Below are 15,176 nucleotides of genomic sequence, written 5' to 3' on the forward strand. Positions count from 1 at the left end.
TACCTGCCACAGAGTAGCACTCACGAATCATCTTTGTTGCTGTAGTTGTTCTTACTGTTTCTATTGTGGTAAAAGATACATAACATTAAATTTACCATCTTACCCATTTTTAAGTATACAGTTCAGTGGTATTAAGGATATGCATGTTGCTATGCTCCAGAACTTTTCTTCATCTTTCAAAACTGAGACTGTCCCCGTTAAACACTAGCCCCCCATATCCCGCCCCCCAGCCCCTGGCACCCACCACCCTGCGTAATTATTGTGTCTTTGGATTTGACCACTCTTGGTCCCTCATATAAGTGAAATCATACAGTAATTGTCCTTTTGTGACTGGCTTATTTCACTTTGCATAATGTCCTCAAGGTGCATCCATGTTGTAGGCAGGTGTCAGAATGTCTTTCCTTTTTAAGGCTGAATAATATTCCATTGTATATGCCTAATGTGTTTTGTTTATCCATCTGTCGATGGACACTTAGCTGGCTTCCAACTTTTGGCTATTTTGGGATAATGCTTCTATGGACGTGGGTGTCCAACTATGTCTTTAAGACCCTGCTTTCAATTCTTTCACATATATACACAGGAGTGGAATTGCTGGATCATATGGTAACTTTATATTTAAATTTTACATTTATTTATTTATTTATTTATTTGAGAGGGGGAGGGGCAGAAGGAGAGGGAGAGAATCCCCAGCAAACTCTGGGCACTGAGCTTGGAGCCTGACGCCGGGCTCCGTCTCAGGACCAAAACCAAGAGTCAGCCACTTAGCTGACTGGGCCACCCAGGCGCCCCTATGTTTAATTTTTAAAGGAACTGCCACACTGTCTTCCAAGGCAGCCCTACCATTTTACATTTCTATCAACAGTGCACAAGGGTTCCAATTTCTCCACATCCTCACCCACCCTTGTTATTTATTATTGACAGTAGCCATCCTAATGGGTGTTTGGATAAAACATTTTTTTTTAAAGATTTTTATTTATTTATTTATTTGACAGAGAGAGACACAGCAAGAGAGGGAACAGGGGGAGTGGGAGAGGGAGAAGCAGGCTCCCCGCCGAGCAGGCAGCCCAATGCGGGGCCCGACCCCAGGACCCTGGGATCATGACCCGAGCTGAACTGAAGGCAGACGCTTAATGACTGAGCCACCCAGGCGCCCCGAGGATGAAACATTTTTGAAGGAATGAATGAAAATCCGTCCTCTGCCTCCTCCTGCCCCCATTTTCTCCCCTCTCCCCTCAGGCCTCATTTTCTCTCCTACCTTGCTGGTGCTTACCTCCAGGGGCTTCCCCGCTGGCTACACCCTAGGCCTGGAACGTGCCACCCCCCCAGGTCCTGTGCCCACCCAGACTTCTCACTGCTCTTCACCCTGCTCTACGCTGAGTCTGCAGTGCCTGTGCTGTTTGCCGAGGGACTGTGTGACCATCCTGCCCCTTTCTCTGGAGGGCTGGGGTGCTCCCCAAGGAGCCTGGTGCCCTCTGGGGAGCCAGGGCCATCCTGCCCCTTCTCCTGGGTGCCCCTGTGGGGAAAAGCTTATGTGTGTGGCTGCGTCACCTGGGGAAGCCGAGGGGTGCCCTGCACGCCTGCCGAGTGGCTCAGGTGGTGGCTGCCTCGGCTGCGGAGGAAGGCTGCGGAGGAAGGTCGGGTGAGTGTGGCCACGTGGCTCCCTGGCCTGGAGCTTGGAGGATGAGTCGTGGCGGGGGTGGGAAGGGTGGTGTTGAGAGCTGATCTCGCAGACAGTGCCTCTGGGCCTTTGCCCTTCCCCCGCGAGAGCTCATTTCTCAGGACTCTCCTGGAAATCTTCTCTGACTCCTCTCCCTGCCCCCATTAGGTGCCTGTCCCATCTTCTCCCCCAGTCCCTGTCATGGCTGTTATCACATCCCTGTCGTACCTTCTCTCTTTATTTTTATTTTTTAAAGATTTATTTGACAGAGACCCAGCGAGAGAGGGAACACAAGCAGGGGGAGTGGGAGAGGGAGAAGCAGGCTCCCCACCGAGCAGGGAGCCCGATGCGGGGCCCGATCCCAGGAGCCTGGGATCATGACCTGAGCCAGAAGGCAGACGTTTAACGACTGAGCCACCCAGGCGCCCCGTACCTTCTCTCTTTAATCCATTGCTGTGTCCTCCCCCGGGGCTAATGCAGTGCCAGGCGGGGCCGCGTCTTTCGGGGGAGGCAAAACATATAAATCTCTCTGAAGACATCTGAGGGGGAGCCTAGGACCCATGAGAGAGCAGAGCAGATATGATGGCAATCACCATTTGATAGGTGAGAAAATAAAGTTTTCCGCAGGACCACTGCGAGCTCAACGCCGTCCTGCACGCTGGGTCCTCTCTAAGGGAGCAGTCCTCATGGGCAGAGTTGGACTCGTCTGGCCTGAGGTGCACTAGAGGCGTGGGGCTGGCATTGCAGGGAAGCAGGGGAGGGGAGGTAGAGGGAGACCCTCAGCCAAACCTGGGGGAGGGAGTGGATCTTAGGCACTGCTTGGCCTTGCTGTTCTTTCTGCCTCCTCGTCCTGCACAGGCAGACCCTGGATGTTCCGGGCTGGCCTGGAGTCTGCATTGGGAGCCTGCTCTAGAGTGGTAGTTCTCAGCCTTGGCTATATGTAGCATCATATAGGGCCCTTACAATGCTCAGTCCCATCCCAAAGAGTCTGATATAAATGACCCAGCATGGGGGCTGGGTATTGGTCATTTGTAAAAATCTCCAGGTGAGCCTAATGCACTGGTTGGGAAAAGAGTTCCTGTCTCCTGGGCTTGTAGGTTGTAGGGCCTGGGCCAGCCTCTCTTTCACTCCAACACAGCCCTGAATTTCAGAAAGAAAGGGAGCTGGGATCCTGAGTCAAATGGAGAGTCTGCCTAGGGGGGTCTTCACCTTGGGGGTCTCTGGGGAGACAGAATTGCTGACTGTGTTAGTTACCTATTGCTGCATAACAAACGACCCCAAACCATAGTAGCTTAAAGCAGCTACTTACTGTCCTCACAGTTTCTGTGGGTCAAGCATTTGGGAGCAGTCTAGGTGGGTGTTCCTGGCTTGAGGTCTCTCAGGAGGTTGAGACAAGATGTCAGCTGGGGCTGCACTCACTGGAAGGCTTGCCTGGGGCTGGAGGATCTGCTTCCTGGTGGTTCACTCACAGCTTGGCAAGATGGTTTGGCTGTTGGTAGGACTCAGTCTGTTGCCTCATGGGCCTCTTGATAGGATTTCTGGAGTGTCCTCACAAGGTGGTGACTGGCTTCTCCTCTGGGAAGCAGTCCAAGAGAGCAAGGTCAAAGCCACAGGGTGTTTTCTGACCCAGTTTCAGAAGTCATGCTCTGTCACCTCTATGATATCCTCTTGGTTACACAGGCCAGCGTGGGAGGAGACTACGTTAGGGTACAAGTAGTAGGAGACAAGGGTCATTGAGGGCCATCTTGGAGGCTGGTGACCACATGGATTGTCTTTTTGTTGCGCTTTCAGCCTCACAGGCCTTGCCTGGGAGGTCCAAGCATCCCCCGTAAGTGGGGTGGCCCTTCTCTCCTAATGCTCTGTTCCTCTCCTGTCATCAGACTCTGGCAGTATCACTGTGGGGTGGGGCGGTCCTCTCTGGAGGTCTTGCTCTGAAGTCATCTTGCAGGAGGGTCTGTGACTTCTCTACTGGCTCAACTTCCCCCATCTCCACCACATTTGGTCTCCTGGCCCAGGCCACCCTCCCCGTCCCCTCCCCCCTGCCCCATGACCCTGACCAGCATGCACTTGGGCCTGTAGGAAAACAAACATAAGAACTATGGCTGCTACATGCCTGGCTCTGGGCTAGGTATTTTGCACTGTCACACTCAGCTCCGTGAGGCAGGCACGCTTTATCCCCATTCTACTGATGAAGGTACTGAGGCTTATAGGTCACTCATCTAATTAGTGGTAAAGATTCAAACCACTGGTATTAAAAAACAAGTGATCTGATCCCAGGGAGGGCCTGTATGAAAACCATGGTGCTGTAGCCTGTCCTCAAAGGAGGACTATTTATCAAGCTAGATCATCAAGTGAACCATAAGGAAGTATATTTTTGTGATTGTGTGTGTGTGTGTGAGAGAGAGAGTAGAGGAGGGAGGGTTCCTCTCTGAGGTTCCTCAAGGTCCACAGTGGCTTGGGTGCCTCAAAACAGTGCTGGTAACTTGGGCTTGAGGCTAATTTTCTCTCAAGTTCACCCTTTTAGGAGAGCTTCCTCCCAGAAGAGTGACTCACTGTGAGCACCATCTCCTTTGAGCTCTCCTCTGCCCACATCTGGTCTGTGTCACCAAGCGCAGTCCCACAACAGTGTGGTCACTAGGACAGTGATCAGTTCTGTGGTCTCTTACACTTGGGTGGTTGGTGACTTCCTGGAGGGGGATTCAGAGTTTGGGCATGAGGTTCTCTGCTCAGAGGGAGGAAATCCAGGCCATGGGATCTTATCCTAAGGGCTGCTGAAGGGAGCCACAGTGAGATCTGTGCCCTTAGGACTTTGCTGGGGGACACTGGAGGCTGGCTAATAGGGATTATTGCCATTTTATTATTCCCATTCTACAGATGGGGAAACTGAGGCTTCAGGGCTCATGGACTCTCCTAAGGCCACCCTGGTTGGGGCAGAGGCTGCTGTCTGGGGCAATTTCATCTTCTCTAGGAGCCTCCAGGAGTGGCAGTCATCATCTCAGCCCCCTGACCTCTCTTTGGGCTGGCGGGGGCGGGGTGGGGGGAGGTCATGGTGTTTGCTTGCATCTGGAAGCTCTGGGATCTGAGGGGAAGACCGTGGGCCCTGCTTGCAGAGAGGTGGCTGCCTACCTGGCCAGAGATGATGTGTGCACGCAGTCAGGCACAGAGATGGGACCCCAGGGCACGGGCTATGGGGAGCGGGGGTCGGAGATGGAAGCTGGGCTGGTGCGCTGGCCCAGATTTGGAAAGGCTCATCGCTGATTGTTTAGAAGCAGTCATGACCAGCCCCTGATCTGATCTATGGTCAGAGTGTGAACCACTCACTCACTTTTGCTCAGGGTGGGATATCTAGGGCGGGGTGTGGGGCAAAGCCATTTGAGTGTGGCTGTGGGAGCAGGAGTGTAGTCCTGGGCTCTGCCCTGGCCCATCTCTACCTCTGTTTCTCTCAGACTGCCAGCTGAGCTTTATGCCCATCAGAAGGACTCTACCCTTTCTCTGGCTTTTTCCAGGCTTGCTTCCCCTCCTCCACCCCCAGCTAGGCTTCTAGCCCGGGCTGGGTCATCTCCACGGTCTGTCTCTGTAGGCAGCTGTAAGCTGGGGTCCTGGAACAATCCTCCTGGATCTATCATGCCTTGCAGAGCCTCAAGGGAAGTAGAGGCCAGACCACAGTGCTTATGTCTCCAGGAGTGCCTCCCTCTCCTGCCCACCACTGCCTGTGTGGGCCGTGCCACTGGTGTTGTCCCCCTGGACACCCTGTCTAGGGCTGCCTCTCTCCATGCGGAGTGGGCTCCCAGCTTCTCCTGAAAAGGCTTACAAAGACTTTTAAAGCTGTGCTTTCAGGGACTTTACACATCTGGTCATGAGGAGGAAAGATGGCTAACAAAGACATTGTGTTGGGAGAGAAGTCCAAGTGCTAGTAAGGAAGATGGGGCCTCCAGAGCCCTTTCCCCACATTGGCCTTCGAGAGCCAGAGAACACTGCTGGTGGGTGCGCTCTGTGGAATGAGGCTCCCACGCCTTGTCCCTTTTATGAGCTTGGGGTTAGCTGGTGACCATTGTCTCTGATGCCCGACCCTCCAGAACTGGGTAGGATGTAGGCTGACTCAGAGTTGGAGGTCAGCGAAACATAGGCTGTGGTGTACTCTGATTGATGTCAGGGTCAAGGTCTCGTCTGATACTAGGGTTGGGGCCAAGGCTGAGGCCTGGGTCTGAGCTCAGACGCTGACTGGGGTTCTTCTAGAAGTGAGATGGGGCCCCCAGGTCTCCCATCTCTGTCCTGGTCTCTTCAGGGGTCTTCCTACCTCTCCGCTCTCTCAGAGATGGCCCTGGCAGGGGGCCTTTTGTCTGTGCTGTCTCATTGAATCCTCCCAGCTGTCCTACCACATAGCGGTACTGATGCCCATTTTACAAATGGGAAAGCTGGAAGACTAAATGAGGCAGTTAAGCATCAGATGGGGCTCAAACCAGTGTGTCCAGGAGGTGGGGTGCCGATGCTGCATCCTTGGGGTGAGTTCAGAGGTATTGGCCAGGTGGGACCCGGAGAAGGGAAGACACTAGTCTAGGATCACCTGGTAAGTGAAAGACTGGGCTCCCAGGCTGCCCCTGCCCTGTCCGCATGCTTAGACCGTCTCACTGCCCACCCTTATGCCCCTGTGGCCGGCCAGGCCTGGCCCTCCCTCTTTCACTTCCTGGCTGCCTGGCCTGGGTGAGGAGGCCTGGGGAGGGTCTGTCTGGGAGGAGTTTGGGCCCAGCTCCTCCCTGGGGTTGAGGGCTGGGAGGGGCCTCATGTGCAGACACAGAGCCCCTTTGTCTGGGTCACTGTGCAAAGCAGCTGGTCTGGGATTTCTGGGCGTTTTTTACATTTGAAGAATAATTGCATTGTCTGGGGGGCCCAGGAGAATCCAAATCCCTCCCCAGACCTGCCAGGCAGTCCAAAGAGATTCCCCTGGACCAGCCCCCCAGCTTCCCTCCCCCTCCCTCCCTTCTGTTAGAAACCTGAAGCAGAGAGGAGTCCCTCCAGGGAAACTGAGGTAGGGCTGCAGCCCTTGAGCACTAGGAGTATCTGTTCGAAGGAGAGATACTCTCCAAGTCCCCAAGGTTGCTTAGGGGAGGGTCCAGGTGGCCCCCAGAGCCCTGCAGGAGCAAACATGGGGCTTATAGGAAGGGAGAAGGCAACTGATCGGAAGTGGTGGGCCCATTTTGGAGTGCTTCACCTGGTGGAGTCTGGACCGTTAAGGGTGAGGTGAGGTGAGCCGGGTGGGCTAACTGCCTTGGCCATATTGTTCTCCTCTCGGAAATGGGTCATTCACAATGAGGTGACCTTGGGAAAAGGACAGTGAGGCAGACACATTTGGGAGTAGCCTGTGTTCAGAGGGGAGCCAAGGATGGTAAGGGTTTTTTGTTTCTGGTGAGGGGTGACTTTGGAAGGGCGTGGGGCACCTGGGAAACTGGCCCTTGGTGGCAGTGGCCACTGTGGGGGGCGGGAAGTGACCTGCCGATTGCCGGGTGAGCTGAAGCGGACTCCAGTCCTGAGGAGGAAGTGGCGCCTTGCGCCGAGCTGGGCCACTGACCATCCTTGCGGTTCACCCCCACGGCCTGCGGAGGGGTCCCCCGTGTAGCCTGGGACCACACCCTACTCGGTGGTTGTGGGGCTGCAGCCTCATTACTGAATCGTAGCATAGGATTTCCTGGGGTGAGATGTCCCCGCTTTGGGAACAGAAGAGCGATGGCGGCGGGGGCTGGGTGGGTGTATGGGGGTGATCGCGGAGCCCAGCTAGTGCAAGGAACGCACATTTCCAGGGGGTCGGCTGCTTCGGGAAACATCAGTGGAGCAGGCCCTGCAGGTGGGTGCATGCCGGCGCGCAGCTGCCCAGCCCCAGCCCTGCACGAGGGTGTGCGTGTTAACAGAGGCCAGAGCCTGCTTCTCTGACGCGTGTGAGGGAGGGGTGTCTCCTCTAGGGCTTCGGGTGGGCAGCGCTGGGGATCCCAAGACTTCAGTGAAGTTGGGGTATGTGTGTATGTTTGGCGGCGTCTGAGCGAGACTCGAAGCCAGAAAGGTCAGCCGGGTCCCGAGGCTAAAGGGCTGACATGCCGAGGCCTTCCCCATGCCTGGTACATGGTTAGTGCTCAGTGAATTGCTGGGTTAGGTTCCTGGTCAGTGAGAGGCCTGGGTGACACTTGGGGCAGGCCCAGCAATTCTCTAGGGGTACAGTTCCGAGGGAGGAGGCAGGCGAGTGCACGGGGAAGTGGAGAGTGGAGGCCACAGTGATTCTGGCTGCGGGCTGGACATGACTTGACCTGATGGATAAGGGCGGTCTTCCCTTAAGGGTGCATTCAGCTTGGAGCCTTGGGCCAGGTCGGAGGTCCAGCGGTGTTAACCATGGTGGGGAAGCACACGGAGATATGAGCTGTCCCCAGCTCCGTTCTGGGCATTTCCAAGAGGGGCTCAGGAGGAGGCCAGCACTAAAGCATGTCTCTGGTATTTGGCGATTAGGAGGCACTTCTTGGAGGGTCAGTTTGAGGGGGATGCAATGAAACTGGTGAGCATGTTGAGAGAAGGTGCAGTGGGCCTGGCCTGCTAGTCTTCATCCTTCTTTCTTTGGTGACCCTGCCCCAGGGACAGGGCCTTTCTTCCCTCCGTTCCTCTCTTTTTCTTCTTCCTCTTCTTCTTCTTTTTTTTTTTTTTTGAGATTGTATTTGTTTATTTGACAGAGACACAGCGAGAGAGGGAACACAAGCAGGGGGAGTGGCAGAGGGAGAAGCAGGCTTCCCGCCAAGCAGGGAGCCCGATGCGGGGCTCGATCCCAGGACCCTGGGATCATGACCTGAGCTGAAGGCAGAAGCTTAACGACTGAGCCACCCAGGCACCCCTGTTCCTCTCTTCTTCCCCTGCTGCCGCCTGCTTTCCAGATTGGCTTCTTGGGCAGGTTCAATCAGGGCAGTGTTGGCTTTGGGCAGCAGGGGGAGGCGCTGGCTTGCAGGCCAGAGCAGAGGTCAGGCAGTGGGGCATTCTGAATGAGGGTGGGATGCTCATGCCATGGCCGGACCTGATTTCTCGAAGCTACCAGGCTTGGCCTGCCTGGGGATATGGGAGCTCCAGGCTCCCACCCTCATTTTGCCATGGAAGCAGGAGCAAGAAGACAAGTGGCTGTTGCCCTGCACCTCCCTCCTCCCCCACCCCTCCTCCTCCTCCTCCTCCCTGCCTGGCTGAACCAGCACTTTTTTCTTCTCTCCTTTATCTGCTCGAAAAGTACAGGGTGTTCTGTTTCTCCTGTGCATACAGATCAAGGAGAGGATGTTATTTATTTATTTATTTCCCAAAGGCGAGAGAAGGACAGGCAGGCATGGAGGAGCAGTAAGTGAGTCTTCTTCCTCAATAAGCCATTTTCTCATAAAATTAAAAAAAAAAATCTGAAAGGAAAAGATGCCACAAACCAACAGAAAACAAGCTGCTTCTCACCCCCTCTTCTCTACCCTGGCTGGAGATACCAGAGCACTGGAAGGTCCAGTTCAGGCCTTAGCTGAGGGCCTGGCACACAGTAGGGCTTCCTGCCTATGGTTTTCTCTGTCCCTTTCCGTTTGGACCCCAGGGGGTGTTGGCTCCCTGGGTTGATATGGGGGGCCATGGGGCGGACTCCTCATCTCTCTGCCTTCTGTGGGCTGTGTGTAGGGCTTCTCTGGCTCCTTGGGAGTCCCATCTGGGACAAGGCCTGTGGAGGAAACTGGACTGTGGGGTTCCTTGTGAAGATCAGAGATGTAGGTGACCCACATGGCCCTTGCTTACCTACTTCCACCCCTGTGCTGTCTGTTTGAATTTAAGGTCTCTGATACATTGGGAGCTCGGGGTTCTTTCTGTGTTCCTCTTATGGGCAACCTGCCCACCTGCCATTTCCCACCATGCATTTCTGAACCCTCACCCAGAGGCACTCTGCTTATAATTTAGTTACAGAACTTTACAGGTGATTTTCACACTTGAGGCTCTTACAAATATTGTCAATCTTGTGACATCCACATAGGGCCTTATTTGACTATCACAATGTAGTGAGGACAAGCTGGCCCCTTCTGAGGCTACCCAGGAAGTTCATGTCGCCGGCTGGGAAGGCGCTGCGCCCCAAGTATTCTTTCCCGCTATCAGCTTCCAGCTTAACTGGACCCCGGGTTTTCAGACGCGGTGGCCCACGGAGATTGGGGGTTCTGTGAAGAGACTTCAGAGGGGAGTGGGGACACCCCTCCACCCCCCCGCCATTTCATCCCGGTCACGCCCCCCCCCCCCCCCCCCCCCCCCTTTCCCCCCCCGGCCCCCCCCCCCCCCCCCCCCCCGGAACTTTTCCAAAAAGGGGTCGTCACCAGTCGGGTGTGAGACCCCTGAAGCAATCCCCTCCTTTATTGCATAAGCGAGGCGGTTTTGGAGGGTGGCCCTGGGCGGGCGCGGGAGGGGGGGATTGCGGATGGAGCCCGGAGACCAGGACTGAGGCAGCCCCCCCCCCCAGTCCTGGGGACCGAGGCACGCGGGCGGGGCGTGCGGCAGCTCCACGTCGCATCGCGGGGTGCGGGGCAGGTGGCGTCAGCGGCAGCTCTGAGCACCCCGTGTGTGTTTACCAACCTGACGCCAGCCCGCGTCGCCCCGCGGACCCTTCCTCCCGCCGGCCGCGCGGGCCCCGGGTGCAGGCAGCCACACCCTCCCCTCTAAATTTAGTCCACCGGAAGGAGAACCCGGGCCAGGGCAGGGTGCGAGGGGAGGACGCGGGCCGCTGGACCCCGTGCTCCCAGATGCGCACAGCACCTCGCTGGAGGGAGCGGGCAGGGATCGAAGGAGCCCCGAAGGAGGAAGGAAAGGCAGAGCCAGACCGGACTCTTCTGGAAGGGGGCGGGGAGCCCCGGCCTCCAACGGAGACTCGGCCTCGGAGGGGCCGCGGGCGCCACCTTCCGGCCCTCTAGGGAACCGCGGCGGCCGGCCTGGGGCTGGGGGGTTTGCAGGGAGTTTGCGGGCGGGAGTCTGGGGCCGTGGCCGTCCTAGCCCTGGTGCCCAGGTGTGGCGTCGGCAGGCGGAGCGGGTGGGGGAGGCGTGAGGAGCAGCTTCGCAGCCTCAGCGTATTCAGAAAAAGGCCCCTTTGCTAATCCTATGATAAAGAGATGTTGGAGGGCGCGGTTCAAGGTGGGACGGAAGCTTTAGTGGTCAGACCAGGAGACGCGAGAAGGAAGTCGGTGTGTAGCTTCGCTTCGCTTCTCTTCTCTTCTCTTCCCCTCTCTCTCTCAACCGCCCCCCCCCCCCCCCCGCTTTCGGGCCAGGAATGGATATCTGAATAGTTACTGAGGTACACACACATAACAAATGGCACAAATCCTAAATGTCCAAGTCAGTGGATCTTTATATATACAATGTGTGGCCACCATTCAGATCAAGATACATATTCCTTCCACCCCAGAGAGTTCCGTCCTGACGCTTTTCAGTCATTCCCTTCCTCCCAATCTCTCTTCTCTCGTCACAGGTTCATTTTGCCACTTCATGAGCTTCATGTAAGTGGAGGCATACACTATGTACTTTTGGTCTCTGACTTCTTTTGTTCAATGTAACGTTTAAGGGTATCAGTAATTTAGTTCTGTTTATTGCTGAAGGATATTCCCTTGTACGAAAATGCTACACATGGCACAGTTTATTTATCCATTCTTCCATGGCTGGACCTTTGGGCTGCTTCTGTTTGTTGGCCTTTATAAATAAAGCTGCTATGAATATTCTTTAGCATGTCTCTTTGGTGGAACATGCCCTGCTTCTCTTGGGTTTATTCTTGGGGGTGCGACTGCTTCATCACTGGAAGGGTTATGCTGAGCTTTATTAGGTATGGGAGACAGTTTTTTATGTCCCCTGTCCACTCCACTGCCCACAGCCACCTTCCGCGCACCCTTCCTCCTGTGTTGTTAGGTCCTGGACACTATTAGAGTCTGGAGTTTCTGCCACTGAAACCTCAGTAAAGACAATTGGAATCAGAGTTGCATGGGTCAGGGAGGGAACAGGGACGGGATCAGAGCTGAGTGGCCCCTTGGGATGGCCCACAGACACCTTCAAACCCTCGTGGTCACTCTGGGAATAGAAGGGTAGCTTCTCCCAGAACTGGGGTGATTCAGGGACCCCCCCTTGGCCGCCCAGCCGTCAGCTCCCTAGCCTGGCGTCTCTGAACAAGCTGGCTTAGTGTAACTGTCAATTTGACGTCTGGCCTCTGGTGCCATGGGTCCTCACAGTCCACCGTTTCCTGGGCTCCTTGCTGCTTTGCGGTGACTGAGGGGCTGGGTGGCTGGGGAAAACAACCAGAGACCTACCCGGAATAGCAGAGGCTTGTCCGATACCAGCCTCGTGGCACTTTCTGGGGGGAGGGCGGGACTATGTCCTGCCCACCAAATTGCCACTTCGCTCAGGCTGTGAAAGACGAACAGAAAGCTAGAGGAGAAGAGAAGGGGTAAAGGAGAAAGAGTGCCAGGGAAGAACCACGCAAGGGAGGGAAAGTAGAGGCTCCAGCGCTGCGTGTGCAAGTGTCCTGAGGTCTGTGTGAGCGTCTTGGGGTCCGTGTGAGCATCCTGGGGTCCATGTGAGCATCCTAAGGTCTGTGTGAGCAGCCGGGGTTGGTGTGAGCTGGACCACAACAGCTGTGCTGGGGCAGGCTGGCTCAGGGTCAGCAGTGTCAGCTTCTCCTGACTTTGGCTTTTTTGCTCAACCCTTCCTGACTGGCTCTTGTCTCAGGCTCAGGGAAGAGGCAGTGCCGAGCAGGTTTGGGATGGGATTGATGGATTTCGGGGGCTTGGGGCAGGCTCCCAGTAGTCCTGCTTGCTTGTGGGGGCCCACGGTGCCTCTTCCCCACCTCTCTCCTTCCCTCTGTCTGTCCTTCTCCCTGGGTCCTCTTGTCCAGGTCTCAGGAGGAGCCCGAGGGCTCGAGGTTCCCCCCTTGAGGACAGAGCTCATGAGTGTCCCTTAGGGCATGTGGGCAGTGAAGGCAGAGCAGGTAAGCCGTGACACCCCTGCCCCTCGCAGGTTCCTAGGAGGCCAGTGCGGACGGTATGCAAAGTTGTGAATCCAGTGGCGACAGTGCGGATGACCCTCTCAGTCGTGGCCTACGGAGAAGGGGACAGCCTCGTGTGGTGGTGATCGGCGCTGGCTTGGCTGGCCTGGCTGCAGCCAAAGCACTTCTGGAGCAGGGCTTCACGGATGTCACTGTGCTTGAGGCTTCCAGCTGCATCGGAGGCCGCGTGCAGAGCGTGAAACTCGGTGAGTGTCCCCCCAGCTCCTAGGCCAAGGTCATCTTCTGTCCTTCAGTGCTCTGGCCCTGCCTGGAATCTCATTATTTTGGTTTTTCCCTGCGATAAATGTTCCATCATGCATGCTGCCTGGGCATTTGCCAGAAGCTTCCTTTGCCCTTTGAGCAACCCTCTGAGGTGGGCAGGATGGGGCTCTGGCCTTCGTTTTGGAACATGACCTAGAGTTCACAGTGTTTAGGAAGGAGAGGACACCCAGCCAAACTGTCTTGGCAGTGGGTGGACCGGTTTCTACTTCACAAGAAGAGGAATTCTGTAAGTTTGTATTAGTCATTAACTCTTGAGTGTGAATTAGTATATCATGACTGAGAGCTAGTCCTGGGGCAATAGGAGCTCAGGGCAGTAGAGGTGGATGGGATTTGTGGGTGATGGGCAGATCTTAGGATTGTCTGGGAAGAGGATCAGTCTAGGTTGCAGAGTAATGAAGACTCTTGAGAAAGGAGCCAGGAAAGAGACTTACCCCAGGGGTGGGCAGATTTTGCCAGGGGTTCTAATGGGTGGGGAACTTGCCTGAAATGCAGCTGGAGGTCAGCGCTTCCCAGCCAGGGGTCTGGCCAATGAGAGGCTGAGTGGGTAGGGACCACGCATGATGGCCTGAGGCACGTGCTACATTGACCCTCCAGAGGATTTTGTATCTGGGTCCGTTCCCACATGGGGCAGCAAGGCCATGTAGATATCATGTGCCCACATTTGATGGATATGGAACCTGGCTCAGAGACGTAGGTGGTCAGGCTTAGAACGAGCAGAGACTGAGGACACACATGGGGCCCTTTTCTCTTTCAGAAACTTTGACACATTGGGAGTCTTCTAGAGCGTTTCCTGGAAGGCGTCTATGAGTTGCGTCTGTCTTCTGCTGGCACGCATAGGAGTGTGCTGGCAGTGAGGATGAAGGTGCCATCCAAGGCACTCGTAAACCTGGGGACAGCCAGCGGGGAAGCCCTGGGACTCTTTGCTCAACATCTGATTGGCTGGCTGGGAGGCTTCGGGAAGGGGCAGCTCCAGTTGTGGTTCTTGAGTCTTGATAAGATATTCAGTGGGTGACACAGAAGCAGATGAGAGGACACCTGGCCCAGTCTCAGTGGTCGCTGACCGCTGAGACACACCGTGCATGGTACAGGCAGTGAGGTGGAAGCTTGGGGCTGCAGGAAGCTGAGGGGATGCACCATCTATCCATCTATTGGTGGCGGAAGCCTTCCTGACCTGGGGGAGCTTGGTGATGGGCGGAGTTGGGTGGGCAGAAGAAGGAGGGGGCGATATGCGTGGAGCGATGGATGTGAAGAAGATCGAGGCAGACCCTGCCAGGAGTGGGGAGAGCACGTCCGGGGAAGGGCAAATTTGCATGTGTTGTGTGTGCAGACTCGAAGGGCTGAATGCCCGGGCTGCAGTTGGGCCTGCTTCAGTGTGACACGGTAGCTGTGAGTCTCAGGGGTGTTGGGCAGGTGTTGAAGGCCAGAGGCTCTGGGGACACTGTGGGGCAGATGAGGAGATGGTGCTGGTGCCCTTGGATGCAGGGTTGTCAAGGATCACAGCAGCCGAGGGGCAGGTAGGAGAGGGCAGGAGATATCTTTAGACTGGGCCTGCTCACCCCACCTCCTTGCAGAGCCTGGCGAATAGAGGTGGGATGCTGACCTTGTGGCCGACCCCAGGCTGCTCACCTCAAACCTGCTTTTGCCATGTGTTGAGCCAGGAAGGGTGCCCCGTGCTTGGATGTCGCTACCCAGTGGCTGTGGGATTTGGAGCTCCCTGGCATGCCCTGGGGAGGGCCCAGGGCCCTCCCCAAGGTGTTGGCTCCCTTCTTCTCTTGGGAGCTCAAACCAGGCAAGACACCTTGGGGAACCCCAAGCCTGGAGGCATGGCACTGGGTTTTTTAGCTTCTTGTGCCTTCCCATCCGCCCACTTTTCCTGGACAAAGGGACATACACATTCCTGCCTCCTCCAGAGATAGGAGTAAATTCTTTCTCACTGGCTGCCAGCAGGAGGTTGATTGCTTTTTCTCTTGCTCTGTGTTTGGTACATAGTATATACAGGGCTATTTTTAGTAACTGGTGGTTTAATTAGAAACAACCCAGGAGAGGGAAGGCACACAAAAAAAGAATGTCCAGTTTGTGGGGTGAGGGGTGATACTGTTGTCTATTATGGCGTATCAGATAGCTGTTGCTGCCTAACAAATCACCCCAAATGTAGCAGCTTAAAACAGCACGGTTTATTTGCTTAAATTGTGT

General features: G+C 55.6%; 1 protein-coding gene across 4 annotated transcripts in view; it reads left to right on the top strand.

Moving 5' to 3' along the window:
- Positions 1–15,176, top strand: part of SMOX (spermine oxidase) — a 48,084-nt gene that overhangs the window by 11,750 nt on the left and 21,158 nt on the right. For all 4 annotated transcript variants that reach the window (XM_032419348.1, XM_032419346.1, XM_032419345.1 and 1 more), the window contains exon 2: positions 12,674–12,907. In XM_032419348.1, coding sequence (XP_032275239.1) covers positions 12,700–12,907 — 208 coding nt within the window. In that variant the 5' untranslated portion in view covers positions 12,674–12,699. The remainder of the gene's footprint in view (positions 1–12,673; positions 12,908–15,176) is intronic.

Source organism: Phoca vitulina, unplaced genomic scaffold (genome assembly GCF_004348235.1).
Source record: "Phoca vitulina isolate PV1807 unplaced genomic scaffold, GSC_HSeal_1.0 scaffold22, whole genome shotgun sequence".
NCBI lineage: Eukaryota > Metazoa > Chordata > Mammalia > Carnivora > Phocidae > Phoca > Phoca vitulina.